At 40.2% G+C, this 22,162-nt stretch overlaps 1 protein-coding gene across 4 annotated transcripts in view; it reads right to left on the bottom strand.

Moving 5' to 3' along the window:
• APP (amyloid beta precursor protein) overlaps positions 1-22,162 on the bottom strand; it is a 183,243-nt gene that overhangs the window by 53,928 nt on the left and 107,153 nt on the right. For 2 of the 4 annotated variants that reach the window (XM_064410851.1, XM_064410854.1), the window contains exons 7-10: positions 17,040-17,207; positions 12,533-12,666; positions 5,306-5,380; positions 4,970-5,128 (exon numbers count right to left, since the gene is read on the bottom strand). In XM_064410851.1, the coding sequence (XP_064266921.1) occupies positions 4,970-5,128; positions 5,306-5,380; positions 12,533-12,666; positions 17,040-17,207 (536 nt within the window). The remainder of the gene's footprint in view (positions 1-4,969; positions 5,129-5,305; positions 5,381-12,532; positions 12,667-17,039; positions 17,208-22,162) is intronic. The other 2 variants (XM_064410853.1, XM_064410852.1) reach the window with 1 other exon arrangement.

The raw sequence follows: 22,162 nt of genomic DNA, 5'->3' as shown, positions 1-22,162 counted from the left end.
GAGGATTTTTATCACCAATTCAGCAGCAACACTTTGGCCTGCCTCCAACTACATATTTCCACAGCAACCTCCTTGGACTCAGGAAATGCTTTGAGCTTCCCAAGCTCTGAGACACTGAGCATGGGCTCCCCTGCAGATTCCTCTTCCCTGTCCAAACAGCCAAACCAGACTAGTTTCAACCTGCCCTGCGCTCTCTCTGTCAACAGTCACAGCTCCCAAGCATAAAAGGTACCAAAGTAAATTCTGAAGAAAAAGAAAATATGGAAAAAAATCAGATGGATTAATGTAAATTACAGGGCTGCTCTTAATGATCTCTTCTAAGCAAGAATTTCTATTTCAGTAAAATACTGCTAAATTAGAGGAGAAGCATTTTAAACTGATTTTAAGGATTATATGCTCACTTTATGTGCAAAATAGAGGTCAGTTAATTACCTTTCAAAGTTTTCCTGTATGTTTCCCTCCTCTGAAACCCTTTATTTCATCAATTTTCTTTTCTGCTTGTCTTTGTCACCCACCACCACCTTCCCACAGATAATGTGCCTCTCTTACCATCAAAGATTAGAAAGGAATACATAAATCCACAAAAATTTGACATGCACACGAAAGAGGGAATACAAGCAAATTACAGAATCAATGATGGATTTGAATTTCCCTATTTAATGTACAAAATTAAGGGGAAAATTTCCAAATGTTTTAAAAACTAGAGGCATATTTCTTCCAGCTGCCACTAATCCTCCTTTCCTGTAGTAAGCCCACCAAGGATGATGAAACAATATACTATTTTGACACTGGATACTGAACAGCTGCACCCCATTTTCAAAGGCAGCAAAGTACAGCAGCACAGCTAAGCTGCATCAGGAATCAAGAAAGAGGATCAAATTTTGAGTTTCTGGTGAGCCTGCATAACAGTGCTTCTGAGAACAGAACAGGAGTACAAATATTTGGTTTTGCTTAATTTTATTTTCTTGTACACCTTGAAACTATCCAATTTCACCTCTGTGTGCTCCCTCTCTCCCCTGCTGCCCTGAGTGGTACTCAGAGGTACACCTCTGACACTGCACTGGACAATCACCCATGTAACACCTGAAAAAAACCTGCAGTTAGTTTTGGATCCGATACAGGAGCTATTCACCAAGGTTCATGGAATTTTTAACCCTCCTAACTGCATGCAGCACTTCCATAAAAAAGTCTAATTAATTTTTTAATTTTAAATCCAAAATTTTCCTCACAACTTTAGAGAGAATCCATCACTTAAAATGTTTAGAATCCATTTTTGCAGTAAACATACTAATAGCATGTAACTTGAAGCAGGCAGTGAAGGGGGTTCTTAAAAGTAATTTGAGAACTCCAGAACCCTCCACTACCACAATTTTTCTAATAATACTTAACAAGTTATCAGTAGGGTTATGAATTACTCTCCTGAAGGTAACACAACTGCATCAAATGCACTTTTGGTTTACTAGGAAACTGCGAGAGTGAAATACAGCTAGGGTATCAAAGCTGCATTTTCCATTAAGCCCATTTTCTCTTTGGCTAGGCAGCTGAAGTTTGGATTCATAGTGTATTCAAACTTCTGGCTCCATATCCTACAAAGCAGTTAATGGACTGGATTAACTCGTTAGGTCATTCAGCTATCATCAACTGCTCCCCAGGTTTCATCCTCACAGAATCATAGAATCACGAGGCTGGAAGAGATCTTGAAGATCGAGTCCAACCCATGCCCTAACACCACCTCAACTAAACCATGGCACCAAGTGCCATACCCAATCTTTTTTTAAACACATCCAGGGATGGTGACTCCACCACCTCCCCAGGCAGGCCATTCCAGTACTTTACTACTCTTCCCGTAAAAAAACTTTTTCCTAACATCCAGCCTAAATTTCCCTTAGCTCAGCTAAAGACTGTGTCCTCTCGTTTTGTCAGCTGTTGCCTGGAAAAAGAGACCAACCCCACCTGACTGCAGCCACCTTTCAGGAGATTGTAGAGAGCAATAAGGTCACCCCTGAGTCTCCTTTTCTGCAGGCTAAACACCCCCAGCTCCCTCAGTCATTCCTCACAGGGTTTGTGTTCCAAGCCCCTCACCAGCCTCGTTCCCTCCCCTGGATGTGCTCAAGTGTCTCAACGTCCTTCCCAAACTGAGGGGCCAGAACTGGACACAGCACTCAAGGTGTGCCCTCACCAGTGCCGAGTACAGGGGAAGAATGACCTCCCTGCTCCTGCTGGCCACACTGCTCCTGACACAGGCCAGGATGCCCTTGGCCTTCTTGGCCACCAGGGCACACTGCTGGCTCATGTTCCTGTCAACCCCCAGGTCCCTTTCTGCCTGGGCACTGTCCAGCCACAGTGTCCCCAGCCTACAACACTGCAGGGGGTTATTGTGGCCAAAATGCAGAACTCAGCACTTGGACTTATTAAACTTCTAATTGGACTCTGCCCATCCATCCAACCGATCCAGGTCTCTCTGCAGAGTCCTCCTACCTTCCAACAGATTGGCACATGATCCCAGCTTAGTGTCATCTGCGAACTTACCAACCATAGACTCAATGCCCTCATCCATGCCATCAATGAAGACATTGAGCAGAGCAGGCCCCAGCACAGAGCCCTGAGGACACCCCTGGTGCCTGGCCCCAGCTGGGTGCAGCACCGCTCACCAGCACTCTCCGGGCCCGCCCATCCAGCCAGCTCCTAACCCAGCACAGAGTGCCCTGTCCTGACACAAAATGAGAAGTCACTATTGAGTCCTTTTCCCTGAAGGCCCTTCGTGGCCTAAGAAAATGCCCTAAGGAACCCCCTAAATATTTTCTGGGATATCTGACCCTACTTCCAAAGACGATACATCCTCTGTTTATTCCTAAGTTCCTTCAAAATCTCCTCCTCTCTTTCAATATCACTAGACAAATCATCCTGCTGAATTCAAGGTCAGTGTTTCCAAGTGCTTTGGCATGCACCTGATCAGCAGTTCAGCACCTCAACTGTCATCAGCTACAGAGCACACAACCAAAAAATGCTGAGGCAAGGACAAGACCATCTACAAAACTGAACAAGGACTTGTTTAAAGACATTATTTTTTAAACTGTTCACCCCTGTTATTTTGAGATGAGTCCCTGTCTGGTAGCACTTTCAGCTAATGTTACCTCCATGCTTGCTGCCTGTTCCTTTCAGAATTATTAGCTTTTGTAGGACATATATAGGACATATACTCAATATAGGATGCACTTCAGTCTTTCAAACAGTACGTTCGAAACTTATTTTTACTGGACTTATATCACCTTTCAGGCCTGGTGCTCTCCCCCTGACACAGGAAAGGTATCAGTAGTTTAAACATCCTGGGAGCTGACTACAAGCTACACAAGCACAAAATGAAAGAGTCACTTAACCATTTTTTCCCTTAGAGAATTTTGCAGCTGAAGTTCACTTGTCCAAAATGTCCTCTGCATTCCACATTCTGTCAGCTGTAAAGACCTTTCTGCTATTATGTGTGGCCCCCATCATACCCTTCAACAACCAGATACCTGAAGAACCAAGCTTCCAGCCTGACACACACAGAGCTTGAAATCAAATTATTTTACTGGGGTACTTTTCAGACAGGATTACATTTGTACAAGGCTGAACTTCAAAGCAGGAAAGCTTGGCTCCAAAGCCAAATGTGGAACCCTACCTTTGGTGAACTACCCAAACCCACAGTGCAAGAAAGCAAACATGACCTGCAGCCAGTCCATATCCTTACCTCAGCTCTGAGCCACAGACTCCAGCTACTTAAAAGAAGCCACATCCCAGCTTATAACTCACTGATCTGTCTCCTAATGAGTTCAAGCCTTTCACTGACCTCACTGTGGTAAGAGGTTATAACACGCAACTCACACTCAGGCCAAGTAACATCCTCTAATTTAACATCAACTAGTTTCATTTTCCATAAATTACTACTGCAAAATACATACTCTTCACACAACTATCCTGAAGTCACTCCTCAACACTTTTACCTAAGTGAAACATTTTAATTTTTACTTGACAGACACGGTAAAAGCAAGAGAATTTTGTACTATGGGGTGGAAAAAAAAAGCTCAATTATGATGACAATGATAAAGAACTAAGACAATGATCACTTTTCATGGTCACCAAATATGCAGGTTTCTCCTCAGAAGGAAATTTATGTAATTACATATGAATATGTAATTCATATTCATATGTATTTACATATGTAAATACATATGAATATGAATAAATACATACATTACATATGAAAATATGTAATGTAATCATGTTAGCCATATTGGTATAACTCCCTGTAAGGTCAAATTTACTAAAAGACTCAGCAGTGTAACAATGTTTTTTCCATCTAGGAAGTGTTCAAGAGGCCAGAGATACATAAAACTGCTTTCCCCCAGTCTTTTTGCAAACTCTCTTCCTCTGGAGGTCACTGACCAGCTATTGTGGTATTGAAACAAGTATCAGAGATATAAAGTCATTAAATTCCACTCAATTTGCATTCTGAATGTACATGTTTACATCAATCAAAAGCTGACAACTTCAAATTGCCAGTGTGCTAACTTCATGCCATCCAACAATCCTCAAAAGATCCTTCACCAAACACTTCAACAGTTCAACAAACAAAACAAAAATCACAACCATCCTATCTTTAAGCTCTGTGTTGTCATGATGAAGTATCCTAATGAGCATTACTTGGAAGGACACCATCCTCCCGGAGGATCCGTGAACTGCTACAATTTCTGACAACCAAATCACTTCCACCTTATTTGCTTAAGTATCTTTATTATGCATCCATCCATCAACAGGTATTCACAGGGGGAGCTTGTGTATGTATTTAGGCAACTGTCTGACTGCTGTCACAGCTCTTGCACAGCGAGCTCCTGGCTCCAAAGCTAGACTGCACCTGGGCACACCAACATTTCCCCCAGGACAACTGCAATGACTTTGACACAGCTGGCAGAGCTTGTGGGGTCACACTCACCCTGGGCGGGACAGTCTGCAGGGCTGTGATGTAGTTCTCCAGAGCAATGCGTCGGCGGTCATTCAGCATGGCTTCCACTCGTGCCATGTGAGTCTCCACAAGCTGCTGTCTTTCATTCGCTGCTTCTTGTTCCAGTGATTCCACTTTCTCCTGGAAATGCTGAAAAAACCATCAATCACAACAGAAACAGAGAAGACATCAGCATAGACAGGAAAAAAGAGTAGAAAATAACATGAAATCTCCATAAAGTAGATTATTAAATTACATCACATCCAGCACCCCCTGTATCCTAATTGGGGCTCCAGATGGTAAGGTTGTGGTTGCATTGTCCTTTACCTGGATGACAGCTTTCTTGTCGGCCTTTGGCAAGCTCTTTGCTTGGCGTTCTGCCTCTTCCCACTCTCTCATGACCTATGAATAAAATAAGGAGTGTGACTTTGCTATTTTCCTCCCTTGTCCCACGGCTTAGCAGCAGCCAAGCACTGCAGCTACAGGAGTCATATTTTTACATTTCTCTCCTCCTTTTGTCTCTAAAAAAAAAAGGCTGTTACAACGTTTTATTTTTTATGAAGTTAGGATCCTGTTATTAAATTAAAAAAAGACAGTACTTGTGTGTCTGAACACTGTGCCAAGCTCTCACAACTCTGCTGTGAAGGAACACATTAACCAGCAAGGGAAGGGGAGATCTCCATGGGTGAACACACGAACCCTTTTTCATTTCAGACAGAAAGAAAACAGATTCCACTCTTTTTGTCCAAGGGTGTAAATTTCACACCTTGAACTCATTCCAATTGAACCATGCCACCTTTTTTGGCACCACAAAAGCTTTTAATTTATTCAGACTGCATCACTGGCCTGAGTAGGGCAGATCAAAAATTACATATAATTTGTGCTAGTCCAGCTATTCGTCCAGAAACAGGGGTTGTAGAAACACTTCCAAGAACTGAATATGTATCTCCAGTACAATACTGTCAGAAAAATAATATAGGAGATCTTTCAGTGTCATTTCTTTCTTTTCAATGTGAGAAGCCTCCTCTTCCTATAACACAGAGAAGTAGTATTTCAATAGTCAGTTTTTCAATAACTCGTCCATGAGACCTGAAACCTTTCTGTCTTCTGTAGGCATCACTCATTTCACACCTAGACAGCAATCTCCTCAGATAATACGTTTTATATAGGAACAATTGCTCCCATTGAATGAAGTGCATACAAATAGGTGACTATTTATGTGCAGCATTATCATGATAAGAAACCTATAAGCAATTACTCACAATGTGCATTTCCTTTCCTTCCCTTCCCTTCTCAATAAAACACACACTTTCACAACATTTAATAAAAATTGTCAGGATAATTTTTAAAAAAGCTCAGAGTCCACACGGACAACTGAAATTTTACCAAGACCAATGCCAAAGGCACGAGAAATAAGACCTGCTGTGTCTCATGTTTGCAAGTTGAGCCTCCAGCACTCCCTCCTGTCTCAGGCTTCCCAGTTTTTCCACACACCATACCAGACATTGCTAATCAGGCTCTTTGATGAGCGGACTGGAAAGTGCTGGCGGTGCCTAAGGGTATCTGGCTGAGCCTGTGCCTTTAAAAAAAAAACAAACAAACAACAACCCACACAAACCTGGGCTCAAAGGAGACTTTTACAAGTCCCAGGCCTTAAAATGTATCACCTCTCAGTTCTATACAGGGTTGTAGGATTACCCAGCAGGCTGAAACCTGCACTCCAGAACAACTTAATGTATGGGATTTTGTTGCCAAGTTTTAATCTTCCTTTTCACCCCAAACCCTACAGTGTATCTCAAGACAGCAGTACATCAGTTATGGTAAAAACAGATCAACTCATTGTCAACAGAATCATTTATCTCTAAGAGATTCTGGGCTCAATAACAGCCTAAAAGAATGGAGATTTATCTTTTGGGAAGCTAATGGGGTGCTGTAAACATTAAATTCTTTTGTGGAATTTGAGAAATTGTTTTGCCTGCTTTTTGGCTTCACCAGGGGCATGGTTAGGCAGCAGTTCAAAGCAGAGACCTGAAAATAAATAGTCAGAATCACAGTCTTTATCTCACCCCACTCTTTTACTAAAAACTAAGCTGAAATTTAAGTCCCAAGAAATGTACTCCAACCAATGCAACTGTCAGCCTAAAACTGCCTCGTCCGTTTACATTATCTTCTCATCAGACAATGTCCATTGATGTTTAAATTGAAGCCAAGCTTTAAGGCAGCAGGAAAACAAAATTTACAAGGATTTGTAGCAAGGAACTAATGACTGAGAATATTAGGTAGTGCACTGAAGTTATAGGTCACCTCCCACCTGCTACTACTGCAGTACTCTGGCACAGGAGATTTCAGTGATTCTCTGACAAAACAGAACTAGATGACAATAACTGACACCACAATTTAGAGCATAGTGATGTGTTCTGGAAAAAAACATATTAATTCTCAGAGTGCTGCTGTGTATTCAGTGTGCATTACGCATTCAGCTTTTAATTGTGCTTAGGCCATATGACTGTAGGGGCTGAGAAAATAATTCATGCACATAGACAGCATCTTTCCAGAGACCTGACATGCCACTGATGGCAGGATGTGTCAGAGACTGAAATTTTATGGTTTTGTCTATTATACAAAAAGTACACAACAAAGGCTGCACAGACCACCATCCAAGCCCACCCTGAATGGGCCTCCTGACTGAAACCCTGAACTGTGAGTTAAACCTCCTAAGAACAGTGGCACTATAAGAAAAGTGACAATATTGTTCAAAGCATCTGGAAGATCATCTACTGCAGGGCCCAGCCAAGCATCTTCAGGGGTGGAAGCTATAGCCCCAGGCTTATCTGCTACCAGGCTGAAGGTTGGCTTAGTGAGAATGTTCAGACAGACAAAAGGGTGTCTATCTTTGTCAAGAGCTTTTTTCCACACTTACGTCTTGACCTTTTTTCTGGTAATATCATTAAACTTCTCCAAAGAGTCCTGACTAAAAACTGTGGGGGTTAATCCTATTAACTGGACAGTTTTAAGGAAGGAAACAGGCTTCCCACACACTGTAGTAGAGATGATGGAATCTAAGGAATACATGAACTGGTATTATTTAACATCTTTATTGAAGACATGGACAGCAGGAATGAGAGCAGTCTGTTAGGTGATGCCAAAGTCAGTCTTGTGATTGATACTCTGCAGGGCAGGGATGTCACTCAGAGGGACCTGGACAGGCTTGAGAGGCAGGCCTGGGAAAACCACAGGTTCAAGTTCAACAGGGCCATGTGTGGGCTCCTGCACTGGGGCTGCGGCAATCCCAAAATCAGTACAGGCTGGGCAATGAATGGACTGAGAGAAGCCACAGGAAAAGAACGTGAGTGTCCTGGTGGATGAAAAACCAAATATGAGCTAGCCATGTGTGGTCAGAGCCCAGGAAGCCCAGTGTATCCTGCATCCAAAACACCACGGACAGCAGGTTGAGGAAGGCATTCTGTCCCTCTGCTCTGCTCTAGTGAGTCCCCACCTGCAGTGCTGCATCCAGCTCTGGGGCCAAAAACAAAATGCACATCAACCTGCTTGAGTGGGTCTAGAAGAGGACCATAAAGATGATAAAGGATTGGAGCACCTCCTCTGTGAGCCAGGGTGAGAGATTTGGGGCTCTTGAGTCTGGAGAAGACTTCAAAGAGACCTTATAGCAGCCCTCCATTGTTTAAAGGGGGCCTTCATGAAGGCAGGAGAGGGGACTTTTCAAATCATGTAGTGATAAGGAGGAATGGTTTTAAACTGAAAGAAAGTAGGTTTAGATTCAATATTAGAAAGAAATTATTTATTCTGAGGGTGGTGAGGCCCTGGCACAGGTTGGCCAGAGAAGTTGTGGATGTCCCATCCCTGAAAATGTTCAAAGCCAGGCTAGATGGGATTTTAAGCAATCTGATGTATTGGAAGGTGCCCCTGCCCATGGCAGGGGGATGAAAGTAAATGATCTTTAAGGTCCCTCCCACTCAAAACATTCTGTCATTCTACAGCGTCACTGAGACTAAAAATCAGCTTAAGATGTATCCAGGATGTTAGAACAACTGGCATGCAATGACCAAAAACAAAAAAAAATGAATCTTGAACGAACACCAGACCTGTTCAGGCTGGTTGAGAACTGCAGTATTTTTAGATGTTTGCTTTGGAAATAAACTTCCAAGAAGCAAAACTATTCTAGGACACAAGGTGTCATTAAGTTCCTATCATAAGTATTCTACATGCTCCAATTCCAAAAATATTGTAGACAGCCAAAGGAAGAGCAAATTTAAGACATGAGGACGTCACAGGATGTCTTAGGAGAGAAATGTATAAATATACTTCTCCCTTGAGTAAGGTTTGGTATCTGGTTCATCAGGCTATTTAGCAGCAACTAATTAAGTAAGGAAGCTGTACAGCCATTAGCAAACTGAAAAGAGAAAAAGGGGACTTGTACCAAAACAAGAAACAAGAACCGTGACACCTTGTAATCAGTTAACATAACCTCTCCCTATTATCTTTTGGAGAACAGCAAACATTTACAGGTTACATACACATCAATGATTGGCTACCCCTGTTTGCACAGGAATGCAGTTTTCCTGCCATTGAGGCTGCATTATTAATTCTTGGGAAAAGCCTGAATTTTGTACTAATGTAATTCTCTGTACAGTACTTCCTGTAAAACAGGAATGTTATAAGCCTTGTTGCTTAAGGTGTGGTGCAGGAACTTCCATGATCTGTAGTCTAAAGAGATGGATACTTTAGAGCACAGGAGATTGAAAGGGTCTGAACCAGAGATCTTATCACAGAGAAAAAAATTCCCTACTAGAAGTCTTTAATGAGCTGTGAACTATGATGTGACATAACCACTGACAGAATCTTGGTCTCTGCTTGTGTGAACATCTTTATACAAGAGAAAAAGAAACACAAGTTGTCAGAATTTCATGGTCAATTAGGGGGAATCTCAGAAAAAGGATATGCAGAATATTTACATTTTCCCTGATGACATGTTTTAAAATATTTCACTTCAAGTTTAGTGATAAACTTCCCTACTCCTTAGATGATTACATTTTTCATGTCAACTAGAATGCATCAGATTTTTTTCTTAGTTGACTGTTTCAAAATAAGGTGTGCACCAAACCCAATACTATTTTTAAACTAGACTTTTAATTAAATGAAATAAATTATCTGTTTTGTGAACAAACCAATCTATTTCAGATTATGACATTTATCAGGATTAAAGAATTACTTGATCATTTTTTCTATTTTTATTAGAAGAAAAACTGGCATTTCTGCTGCTATCTAAGCCTCCATTTTTCAGCTTTGATAGAACTGGACTTTGAATTTTTTAAAAAAGTTTGGTGCAGCTGGAAGACTTGGCTAGTGACTTTCATTTGTTACCTTTTCTTTTTACGGAGAAAATCATTGACAGCAAAGGAGTGACAACAAAGTTAACTTAATCAGCATTATTTTTAACATAACAAGTAGGAGTTCCACATTAATTTTCAGCTACCTATATGTTTTAATTTTATATTAAGAACATACATGATTTTAAATAAATGTAAAAGCTATTTTAAAATAAATTGCCAGAAGAGGAAACCAGTGGTATTGGACATAAATGTTTATGTGAGGAAAGACAGAATGATGAACTAGCTGGCTTTTCTACTAGCATCTACTATCTTTTAAACATTTGACAAGTTAACATGGAGAGGCTAGTTCAATACTGTACAAATCATAACTTAAGTTTCTAAAAATTACCTTTCCCTTCTAGATCTTCCCTGAAGATCTTTCTGATCTTTAAAGCTCTGCAGGGGGTCTGTGTACTTCACAACTCATGTTCTTTAAGTTGTGATTTCATAAACAGCTTAGGCAATGTAATGATTAATTTTTTTTAATGTACCTATCATGCTGCTTTTTACCAGGGCTGACTTAGTTGCTGAACTGGCCAGAGCTGGTCATTTGACTTGTTTTTGGAGGACTGACATTGCAGCAGGGGGTAGCTGAACAGCCTCACCCCATGTGCACAGTGCTGACAGGAAGAATGGGTAGAAATGTGCTAATGAGGACACCAGCTCTCAGTCAAACCTCTGAATCACACCTTCAGCTGGCAGGGTCCTCCAGATGCTCACGTTAAAACAGAAAATACACAGTTCACCCAAACACTGCCCCTAATTATGCAGCTTAACCTCTGCATACTGGGATTTTGGAGAAAAACATGGAACCACAGTGAGAATCTAAAGACTATGCCAAGGAAATCTGCACTGACTATCCTTTGCTTTCAAGAAACCCACCTCAACAGCATTTTTTACAAAAAGGTTGCTTCAAGGGGAAGGAATGATGAGGTGGTGACTGTATTATTCACCACCCTCTGCATGCCTAGCCAAGGCAGGGACTCTCCTCTGCTAGGCAAGCTATGGGCCTTTTTTTATTCTGCAGATTCCCTGTCCATTAAATTTGCTCCATTTTCTCTGTTTAAAGAGGAGACAGACTTTGTGCTTCACCACTTCCCAGGCAGATGAGGAACACCTATCTTCCTATCTATGACATGGCATATTCTCAGGATGTGGCTTGCACCAGTTGGATGAGTGCTTCAGGCAAGATGCACTGCCCAATTTATTAGAGAAGTGCCAGGCACAGCTACGGTACCAATAGGCATGGATGTACAATAAGAGCTTAATTTCATTTTCATTCATAACATTTTAGCACAGAACTAAAGGCTAGTCATGTATCAGTAACAGACAGACACATGAAATCCCATCAAGGGAACAAAGTTATAACAAAAAAATACAGTAAATTAGCTGCATGAGTATATGAAGTGCATCTGAATTATACTACATTAATTTTTTTTTGTTGTTTTTTTCATTCTCAAAATATACGCTTTCCTTTAAACCTCTTATATTTTTCTTTGTTGTTATTAAAGCAGAACTGTGACCATTTTTATTGGCATTGCTATTATAAACCCTGTTTCTGAGAGAGTGGGTAACTCATCTCTCACTGGATTAAAAGCTGGGTACAGTTTCAGGCTACACAAATCTCTTTGGCTGAAGGGAAAGAAAAGGGTTGGTTCAGTTTGGATTTTTAGTTCAAAAGCACCAGTTTTTCCTCTTTGACTTTAGATGCATATCATGTTACCTTGAGGCTCAAAACCATTAGATGAACATATGTGACCTTACACTACCGCCAGGGCACAACACAGAAAACGCTCAACACAAACTGTCTTCCCTAAGCTGCTCCAAGGGAAGGAGAATTAATACAGAGGCCAAGTTCTGTACTTTGAAACATGAATAACCTCATAACACAAACATTTTCCCACAAAGATGAGAAACATTTTTTACATTTTTTTTTCTTTTAACCCTTCTAGTAACTGTAGTGACTTATGATCGCAGCGGTAACACAACCATAAACGTGTCAGACAGCTGAATTCTTAGCCAAGAGTCAGAAAGGCAGTAAATGACATGTTTACAGCACTGCAAACTGGCAGGGCACCTGGATGAAGCCTTGGGAAATAAGAAGGATCACTTATTACCTGACAGACAAATTCACATACTTAGGAATAAAGAAATCTCCCCTTACCTGAGACATTCTTTCACGATGCTTAGCTTCAAGCCTCTCCTTGGCCTTCTGGAAATGGGCATGTTCATTCTCATCTCCAGGTGTCTCCAAGTATTTGTCAACAGCATCAGGAGTGCTAGCAGCTGTGGTAGGGACTGACATAAAATATGAAGGTGGAGAGAGGGAGGGGAGGGAGAAGAAAAGAAGAATTTCTACTTTAGTATGGGAAAAATGTAGATGGATTAATAAAGAAGCATCTGTTCTAATTTCCACTGGAATACAGCCATCTATTTAGCCTCAGAGGAAGACACAGAAACAGGGTTTAGATGAACATGTTACACACAGCAAGTACATAAAAATACATCAGGATTTCTTCCCCCTCTCTTACCCCATTTTATAAACCAGCAGAAGCTCTGCAGAGTGAACAAAACAATATTCTCGAAACAGGTTAGAAAGTGCTGCCAAAAGAAAAAGTCCAGGTATGAAAAAAAGCCTGGCAATGAATAAAATCCATTAGCCAGCAAAATGCCCTTTGCAAAGTTACATGCTTTGTACATAAGTTTATTTTTAAAAGGTAAATTGTAACATATAAATATGAATGCAAATCCCTTTTAAAGCACTTATGGACCTCACAGGACCTAATGAAATACCTCAAATCCTTCCCTTAGCAACCATTTGGCTTCACAGATAGTTACTTCATTTAGTAATAACTTTAGTTTAAAAAAACCCTCACAAAGGCTGGAAATAATCAGTGAGTTTGCACTAATAGCCAGCCTTCCTGTTGGATAACTAGGAGGTAGCTGTGACACTGGTAGTGGAAAGGTCTGCATTTAGGGTAATTCAAGCAAAGTGAGCAATAGTCCCCTCACTATGCAGTGATATCCAACCCCTACCTTCCAAAGACTGATTCTGTTTTCCTTTATGTTAGAATTTAAGTAATTGGTATGGCATCAAACAACAGCCAGCTTGAAAGAGTTCAGTGAAATTCCTCAGAGACTCCTTGGAGAGGAAAAAAATACACCCAACTAAATATATCATACTCTTATTATTCCCAATCCATTATTTTAACTAAAGGTGCTACTTGCTATCTAAACTAGGTTTAAGTTGAATTTTCTCCTATAAAAAACCTCCTCAGTAAGAACTTCAAGATACATTTCGTACCCATGCACAGCTAGAACTGGGCAATCAAACCTTCCATGAATGCCTTTCTTTTCACCAACCCTGAAATATACAATTTTGCCTTGCTGATATCCATTCAACATTCATCCATTGATGGCTCAGATCACGCCTCTCCAAGTTCTTTGATGCACTTCTTGACTGGGAGGAGGTCCCCAAAGCAAAACCTCCTCAAGCATCTTTGTGATACTCTTTCAACTTATCTTAAGTTTAAATATTTATGAGAGGAAAAAAAACCATTAAATTCTTCACGTGTGGTTCAAACGAGAACAAATACAAGACAAAAGTATTTTCCTGAACATGACTTCTGCTGAGGTTGTAAGCAAGAATCATCAAGTTCCACAGAGTAAAAAGAACCAAAACAAAAAATGCTGTTATCAGACCTAGCAAAACAAGTTACAGCAAACACCGCCCACAGAGATACCTTATATTAATTAAATTATTCGTGTTTGAAATTAGTAGTAGTCTAACTTTTGGATATGAAAACATTTGCATTATTTCCTTTTTGAATCCTAAACTTCACCCACTTACTTATTAAAAGGTCTAGCACAACATGTGCGGTTCAAAGGTGAAATAAAACTGAAAATTTATATAGGTGAAGAAACTGTGGAAACAGAAATGACTCACTTGCATCCACTAAAGGTTGTAGTCAAAATTAACAATTTACGATATTGGGACTCACAGTTCTTTAATGCCTTAGACACTAGAAGTTGATATGCAACTTTGGTTGCCAAAACATTTCACTTCCTGCAAACTAGGGAGATGTCAACATCCCAAACAAACAAACAATGGATAAAGGAAATTACTGACAACAGGAGTATCATCCTGTAAGCTGCTGCTGTAAAAGGCGCAGATCTTTATTTGCAATACACCTCTGAAGAAAAATTAAAGTGGATGGTATCTGCCCCTTAAAAATCACTGGGAGATTCAGCAAGTTTGGAAGTTCACAGTATTTAGTCTAGAGAATAAATACTATTTTTACCTAAATTCACACAAAAACCTGTGATACTGTTCTAAAATGATCAAAAATAAAACCACATGTGTCAACATTTGAACTTTCTACTAAGTTTCAGGGTTTATGCAAGGAAGGAGGGAACTGACAACATTGAACCCTGTTGGTTCCCTCTGTTGTGAGCCACAGAAATTCAGTACTGTCATAAAATTAAAAATACCCATTTATAAAAGATAATTTTAATGATACGTCAAAATTTTCAAAAACTGACTGTGCCACCAGAGTTCAACTCACTCTCACTTTGAATGAGGAACAAATGAAAACACAGTGAATTCCACTGACATCAGGCTCTGATGGCTGCTGGAGCCGCTGGGAGAGCTGTCTGAGAAATGAAGTACATTTAAGAAAATGTATTTTCTCAGCTTTTAAGTTCCCAAGTTAAGAATTAAACATGAATGTAATATCAAGATAGCACTCATTTAAAAAAACATACTTCCTGTAACATTAAGAATGTTTAAAATGCAACAATTAACAGACAAGTAAAAAAAATTGTACAATAGATTACTTTTCAGTATAAGACAGAAATCTCTCCTTTGGTAACAGCAATATATTAGCTTATTCTTGTCAATACATACTCATTCTAAGGCCATTAAATCCAAATTAAACATCTGACAGATTCTATGACTTCAAAGAAGCCATTATGGACAGCCACACAGTAGAAGTTTGAATCATTATATTGAACAGAAACCACAGACAGTACTGAACATTCTTATTAAGAACCAGTAGAGACTGAGCAGGTAATCTGACAGGCTGAAGGAACTGGTAACATCAGCCTCAAAGCCTTCTACTTCTAAGGCATTTATGTATCAATTTCCATGGAGGTGAATGATAAATAAAAAAAAAATATGACACCAGTAGCTCCTACCCTACAGATAAATAATTTCTGTCAGACCTCAGAGCACCAGTCAAATCCACTCAACACAGAGGGAGTTTAGGGCTTTGCACGACAGGACTGACCCACCTTTCCAGATCAAGGCAAAGAGACTTAGCAAGAAAGCAGAATAAAACATGCTCTTTTCAACTATTTTTTTTTTTTAAGATAAAGTGTTCAGGAAATTAGTATTGAGACCTCACTCCAACCTACTGCACAGATCTCCCCCTTCACTACATCTTGTGTCTTGTTGCAGGAGCTGATCACAGTTCATGAAGTATCCTCCTCACTTCCATCATGGCAGATTTCTCCACGTCCCTTCCCTGGAGCTTTGCCATGAACAGCTCTAGAAGATGCTAAGATAAAACCCTGCTGGAGCACCAGTTCAGCAATCCTGGCTCCAGGACTGCTCTTGCTTCTGCTCCAATAAAATACAGGTCAGCTCCTCGGCTCCATGGCACACACAGTACCCCTTGCTAGGGCTCTCCATTTGTTTGTGTGAATTTTTAACCCTTCTACTTACTGAAAATGCTGCTGAAAAGGCCAGGTTTGGAAAACCTTTTACTAAAAGGAGCCCTGAGATGCTGTTTGTGTTCTGCTCCTCCATGTCCTGCGAGCAGACAGGGCAGTGAGACCTGTACTCACTCTTTAACGTCTCAGATGTAAATGTCAGCTGACGCTCTCCCAGGAGGACGTGCTTGCAAAGTAGACTGGGAGGAGAGTGTACAAGAGGCTCTCAAAACAGAACCCATCTGATAAAACTAGCACCTAATTGATCAGCTTTAGTGCTGTATGGTGGAGAAAGCCACCACTCTCAAACAGTGCAAACACCATTTTTTCAGCAAAAACAGCCATTATAACATATGGTTGAGTTAAAGTAAGTGGGAGGTGATTCGCATCTATGTGCACCACAGCCCTCAGGGAAACATAAAAAAAATCAAGTACCATTTCTCCTGCACTTTCACCACAGCCCTTAGGGAAACATTAAAAAATCACATACCGTTTCTCCCTTTTTCATTGCAAACACACACAAATAATTCAACCAAACTAAAACCAAACAAATCTGGAAATACGCATTCTAATACGCACTCTAATTCTAATTTTTTTTAGCTTTGAAAAAAAAATTGGTCAGAAATACAGGAGAGTACACTGTTAAACATATGAGCTATTTTTAAACTTACCTGACGCTTCCCTAAAGTTAGTGTTTTCTCCTGCACATGCGTTGTACGTGCACACAGACACATGAACATCAGTATATTTTGACAGAGAGTAGAGAGAAGATGGGAGCAAAGGCCTCACCCGAGGAGGTGTTAAAACCTACAGTGCCGAGAAGTCCCCCACCACCATGCCAGGTTAGCAAGAGGCCAAGGAGGAGCGAGTGGTGAGCAGAGGCGTGGACAGACCGCGGCTGGGGTTAGTGTGAGCCCAGGCCCGCTCCCCGCCAGGCGGGCGCCCTGGAGGGCACTTACTGATGCTGCCACAGACCGCCATGCAGTATTCCTCCGAGTCAAAGTTGTTCCGGTTCCCGCCACAGCCGCCGTAAAAGAAGGGCGCGCACTTTCCTTCAGCCATGTCAAAGTACCAGCGGGAGATCATCGCGCGGCACGGCCCGGTCTCGGCTTGCTCAGAGCACACCTCTATTCACGGGAGACCCGGAGGAACCAAGTTTAGCATGGAAATGGTATCGGCTTGGCTTCTTAATTAGGTGTCTCTCTGTGTCCACACACTCAGGTGGGGAAAGGACATGCACCAAGATGGTGCTTTGGAAGGAGATGAACCAAGGTGGTGTTTTGAGGAATAGAAAACCCTTCCCCAGAGACAACGGAGGTAAATTTTGAACTGACACAGATTCCTGCCACAAAGTCTCCTTAGCCTACCTATATCTTATGTTTCTAGCAACTTTATCTGCACACGTTAAGAGGTGCTGCCCTAAAACAAACGTGGAATTTCATCTGCTTCCAGGCCAGAGGGGTACAACCCCCAACTGACTGGGGATTTTGCTGACAGACCTGGGTGGATTCCTGCCCAAGCTGCTTATTTGGCACCTGAAAGGAAACATCCGAATGTAGGAGACACATTTTGTCTTGTTCTTTTTTGGCTCTATATACCCACCCTGACCAAATTATACAAAAGAAAACAAATAAACAAACAAATAATTGTTAATACATTAAAGCAGAAAACAAATTCACTTCAGACACCTATTTAAATGTAGCCAGTGATGAAGAAACTCCCTTTTGCAAGCCACCCAGCACAGGGTTTTTAATTCACAGTTCGAGGGCTCACATATATAAAATTACTGCTGTAACTTGAACCATCCACGGGAGGAAATCTCACCCCCAGTGAATACACCTACAGGAAAAAAATTAAAATAATTTGTGCTTGTGTTCACTGTGAGCTGCTACAGTCTCTGCCTATATTCTGCAACACAGGGAAATCTGAGGGAAGAACCAAACCACACAAATTAAAAGAAGACAAAGCAAATTCTGCCGACAATTTGGAGTTCAGCCAATTACACATATAAACATATTTTAGCAATAATGTTCCAAACAGACAAAAACAGTTTTATCTTTCAATGTGCTGCACAAGTAATTTCAAATACACATAATATTAAACCTATAAACCCCTCATTTACTTTCATCCCACATACTACCTGGCAAGCAAACTGCTACATGCAACTAGTGGCTTTTAAATTCTCTGCATAAATTTGAATTTTGTGGAAATCACATTCCTAAGGGTTGAAAGGTAAGAAAAATATCACTGCGCTAGCACTGAAAATCCGCTGCATATTCATCACCTCTCAAAATATTGGCTGCAAAGAATCCTACTTTCAGTGTCTGTCCAGATCCATCAATTCACTATCCTCAGAAGCACCACTGCTTATAAATAGGTTTTTATTGTCCAATTGTCACTGGCAATACAACCTTACATGCATTTAACTTATTCACGTATTCTAACCATAAATAATGTCAAGATTCAATTTCAGGAAGCATACACTTAGTATGAGAGAGAAACAGACCCAAGAGTATGCAACCATCAAGGATGTTCTAAAAATCCTGCTCTTCTGTATGAAAAATTGGGGGAAAACAATACAGAGTTTTTAACTTGAAGAAAAAAAACCAAAATAAGTATCATTAATTGCACAGCACATGAACTACAATTAATTGTATATCACCATATGATTAATTGTAGATAATTTTTAGTATACAAGTAGTTCTCCTGATTTATTTTAAAACCAAATCCAGCCACACCACCCAATTATACAGTCAAATCTTGACAAAAAGCTATCTTTGCACAGTCTTGGAAAAGCTGTCACATGTAAACTAAAAATTAATAGCGACTTCTGATATAAAACAGACATGTATAATCAAACGAATTTTTACTGACAGGAAATGTAATTTCTGAAAATACAAAGCTCTCAACAATTCAGCCTTTCTGATTTAATGCTGATTGTAGGCTAGCCTGTAGTCACACAGTAAGCCCCTTCTAGGTTTCCCTTCAAAATATCTGTTTTGCTATACAGACTGATTTATTTTGCACTGTTTTCAGGTTGGAAACTGTTTACAGATTTAGTCTGAAATTTCCTATAGGTACCTCTCCCACAGAAATAGCAACAGAGATTTCAATGTGCAAAAGCAAAGGTAATTGTCCATCAGACTGGACACTGGAATTGTCTCATTGGTGAACTAAGCCATTTATAGTCATGAAGATGCACTTGAATAAGTGTTTAGTAAACCACAGAGTAATAGATTAAAAAGAGCAAGCCAGAAGCTCTGAAGCCCACTGTTGTGGCCGTCTACAGGCCCCCTGCCTGACCTGTCACCTCCCATCAGGGGAGGGATACCCTTCCCTCCAGCCTGCACTGCCAACCCTACTGCCCTTGGTCAGACCTACATGGTACTTAGGTCACCACAGAGAGAAATGTTGTATTGTCTTCCAGTGTTTATGGACCTAAATGGAGAATAAACAAGAGAGGGGGAAGTGCTCTGGTTTACTGTTTCATGACTGCTCTTTTTGAGGGAAGTGTGGTGCCACTTCAGTCTAGGAAACGTGTCACTGCTGTCATTCATCCCTTTCCCAATGCTACCGTGCCTGTCTGCCATTTTCTGTAGAGAGCTCAGAGTAGTTTTCCTTCACCCCTGCTTTGGAGCAAAGGTACATTTTTAAACCAGCTTCTATTACTGGGCATTGGTGCTGTCACTCCTGTTTGTGGGCCGGATACTCCTCCTGTGCCTCTCTATATCCCCATCCATCACTTGTCCTTACACAGAAAAGCCACTGCATTTGGTTCTCAGCTGCAGCACCTCAGCTGAGAAGACACGGAAATGAAGTGCTGAGATGAGAAATTTAACAGGTTTTCTTGGGCTATTAATCCAAACACCACTTCCTCTTCCTTCTGCTGCTGCCAAGTATAGCAATTAATGTCTACAGGGGGTGAACTACGCTATTTTAGCAGATATTAGGAGCAGGCAGGCAGCATGCACTGCTGTAGTGGGTGGGTTAAGCTAAATGATTCATCAAAAAATTAAAAGCTGTCTTTGCTTTTAATTCTGTTGCTGAAAACTGAGGCAAAGATGAGTTACTTTTTGCAAACATGCAATTCAGTTTTACTTGACGCCACAAATAATTTGTATGCAGTACAGCATCAACAATGAGCTTTGCTTTGTTTAAGGAACTTACTCTTCCTGTTACACACAGGTGGAGGTATTATAAAAGAAAGACCTTATGAAACCAGGCCTTGCTCTGCTGAATTACCAGCTGGCCTATTCCTTCTTCGAAGTGCAGCTAGCTAAGTTCCCATGTGAAGAAATCTTAAGAATAAGAATCCCTTCACATAAAAACCTATTCTTGTAGAAAAAAAAAAAATTGCACCTGCAATAAACAAGAAATCTGTCCCATGAGAATCAGATAAGAAGATATGTAAACAATCCAAAATTAGGGAGATTTGATAGGCAGAATTCAGTTACTAACCAATGAATTGAGTAGCAAGAAAACTACTAGCCATTTGGAGTAAAACACGACGTCTGTGAAAACTGTATAAAAATGAGTTATGTGAATAAAGAATAGGCTTTTCTTCATAGAGAAACTGAGTCTCGTCTGCTTACTAATGCAACGCTTCCCCCTCCAAAGACAAACTTTTGCCTTTAGCTTCAGAAATTGGATACAATTAAAGAGGACAAGCATTTGCAACAACCCAGGTTCATGAACAGTTGCTTCGAGACACTTCAGAGTTTTCAAACCATTCTACTCCAACAGTCAAATTTCTCTCACCCTGTGTCCTAAATCACAGGTGCCAATATCTCCGTTCTCCAAAACCTTAGACATGACAAATTACTTTTGAGATAATCAGGAAAATGTAAGTCAACTTTCCCCACTGCAAGCTTCTTGTACTTATTCCAACATGTCATGGCAAACCCAGTTATTTCTAACCAAGCAAGCAGCTCTCCCTGAACAGTGCTATGGCAAAGCTTGTTGATTTACTTTTAAATTAAGTATTGAATACTGAAAACTAACCAGTTACATTAAGCATTGGCACAGACCTTATTATTTTTTCTTTGAAAAGCACACACTTCAGCACCCTAGGAAATACAGTCTTTAAGTATGTGGACATTGATTTATACTGACATTATACAAAGTACTTCCATAAGCATTCATTTACCAAAATGCCGTAAGTAGAGCTCATTAGAATTTATGTGCAAACATTTTGGATATTTTTGATGATCACTTTTTACAGAGGGAAATATAAAATATGGTTCTGAATGTCAGTTTAAATTTTTCATTACCATTTATTTTTACTGCTACTTGAAGAAAACTAATTTCAAATCAGTGAAATTATAATTTCTTTATGTCTAAATCTCAACTCCATGCTTTTTATGCCCCTTTTTTTTTCCCCTAACAACATGTTCAATTGAGAAATTGGAAATAAAACATAAACTTCTAACAGGGAGAATAATTAAAGCTACATTTACATATTTCTATTACTGTAAATATCAAGTTTATTCAATATTTTCCAGGATTTGAATTTATTTACATGATCATGGGAACTAAGCACATTTAGTACTGTCAGTCAGCCCCAAACCTTAAATCAGAAATTAAATTTGAAGAGATCTAAGAAAAAAGGGACCAACAGGAGGAGTTAGGTTATTAACTCTGACCTGTCTTGGAAGATGGTTTCCCATGTCTAGTTTACACCTCTGAGAAACCTATTTATCTTAACGCTACAGAAGAAAGGTACCATCATGCTGACTTATAAATACTGTGAGGTTTTGATAAATATAGCCATGGTAATGGAAAATATATTGTATTGATAAGCCTTTTTGTACTACCAGCCCTGCAAGTTTGAAGGTGATATAATCAAGTATACACAATTAAATCATACTGAGGGTCTGAAGGAGCCCGTTAGCACTGGTGTGTATTTGCTGTCCATTCAAACGGTGTCACCATCACACAGGACCTGAACACTTCTTAAACGAGGACCTCAAACAGCTGCTGAAGTATATGGGATCTTTTATTTTACCATTTATATCTCACTAAAGAACAGAGTAAGTAACTGATAAATGCAAGAGATGGTAAAGGAATAAACCTCCCAAATGCG

The sequence above is a fragment of the Passer domesticus genome, chromosome 2, assembly GCF_036417665.1.
Source record: "Passer domesticus isolate bPasDom1 chromosome 2, bPasDom1.hap1, whole genome shotgun sequence".
NCBI lineage: Eukaryota > Metazoa > Chordata > Aves > Passeriformes > Passeridae > Passer > Passer domesticus.
Note: the sequence above shows the minus strand (reverse complement) of the source record. Positions and strands in the feature narration are given on the sequence as shown.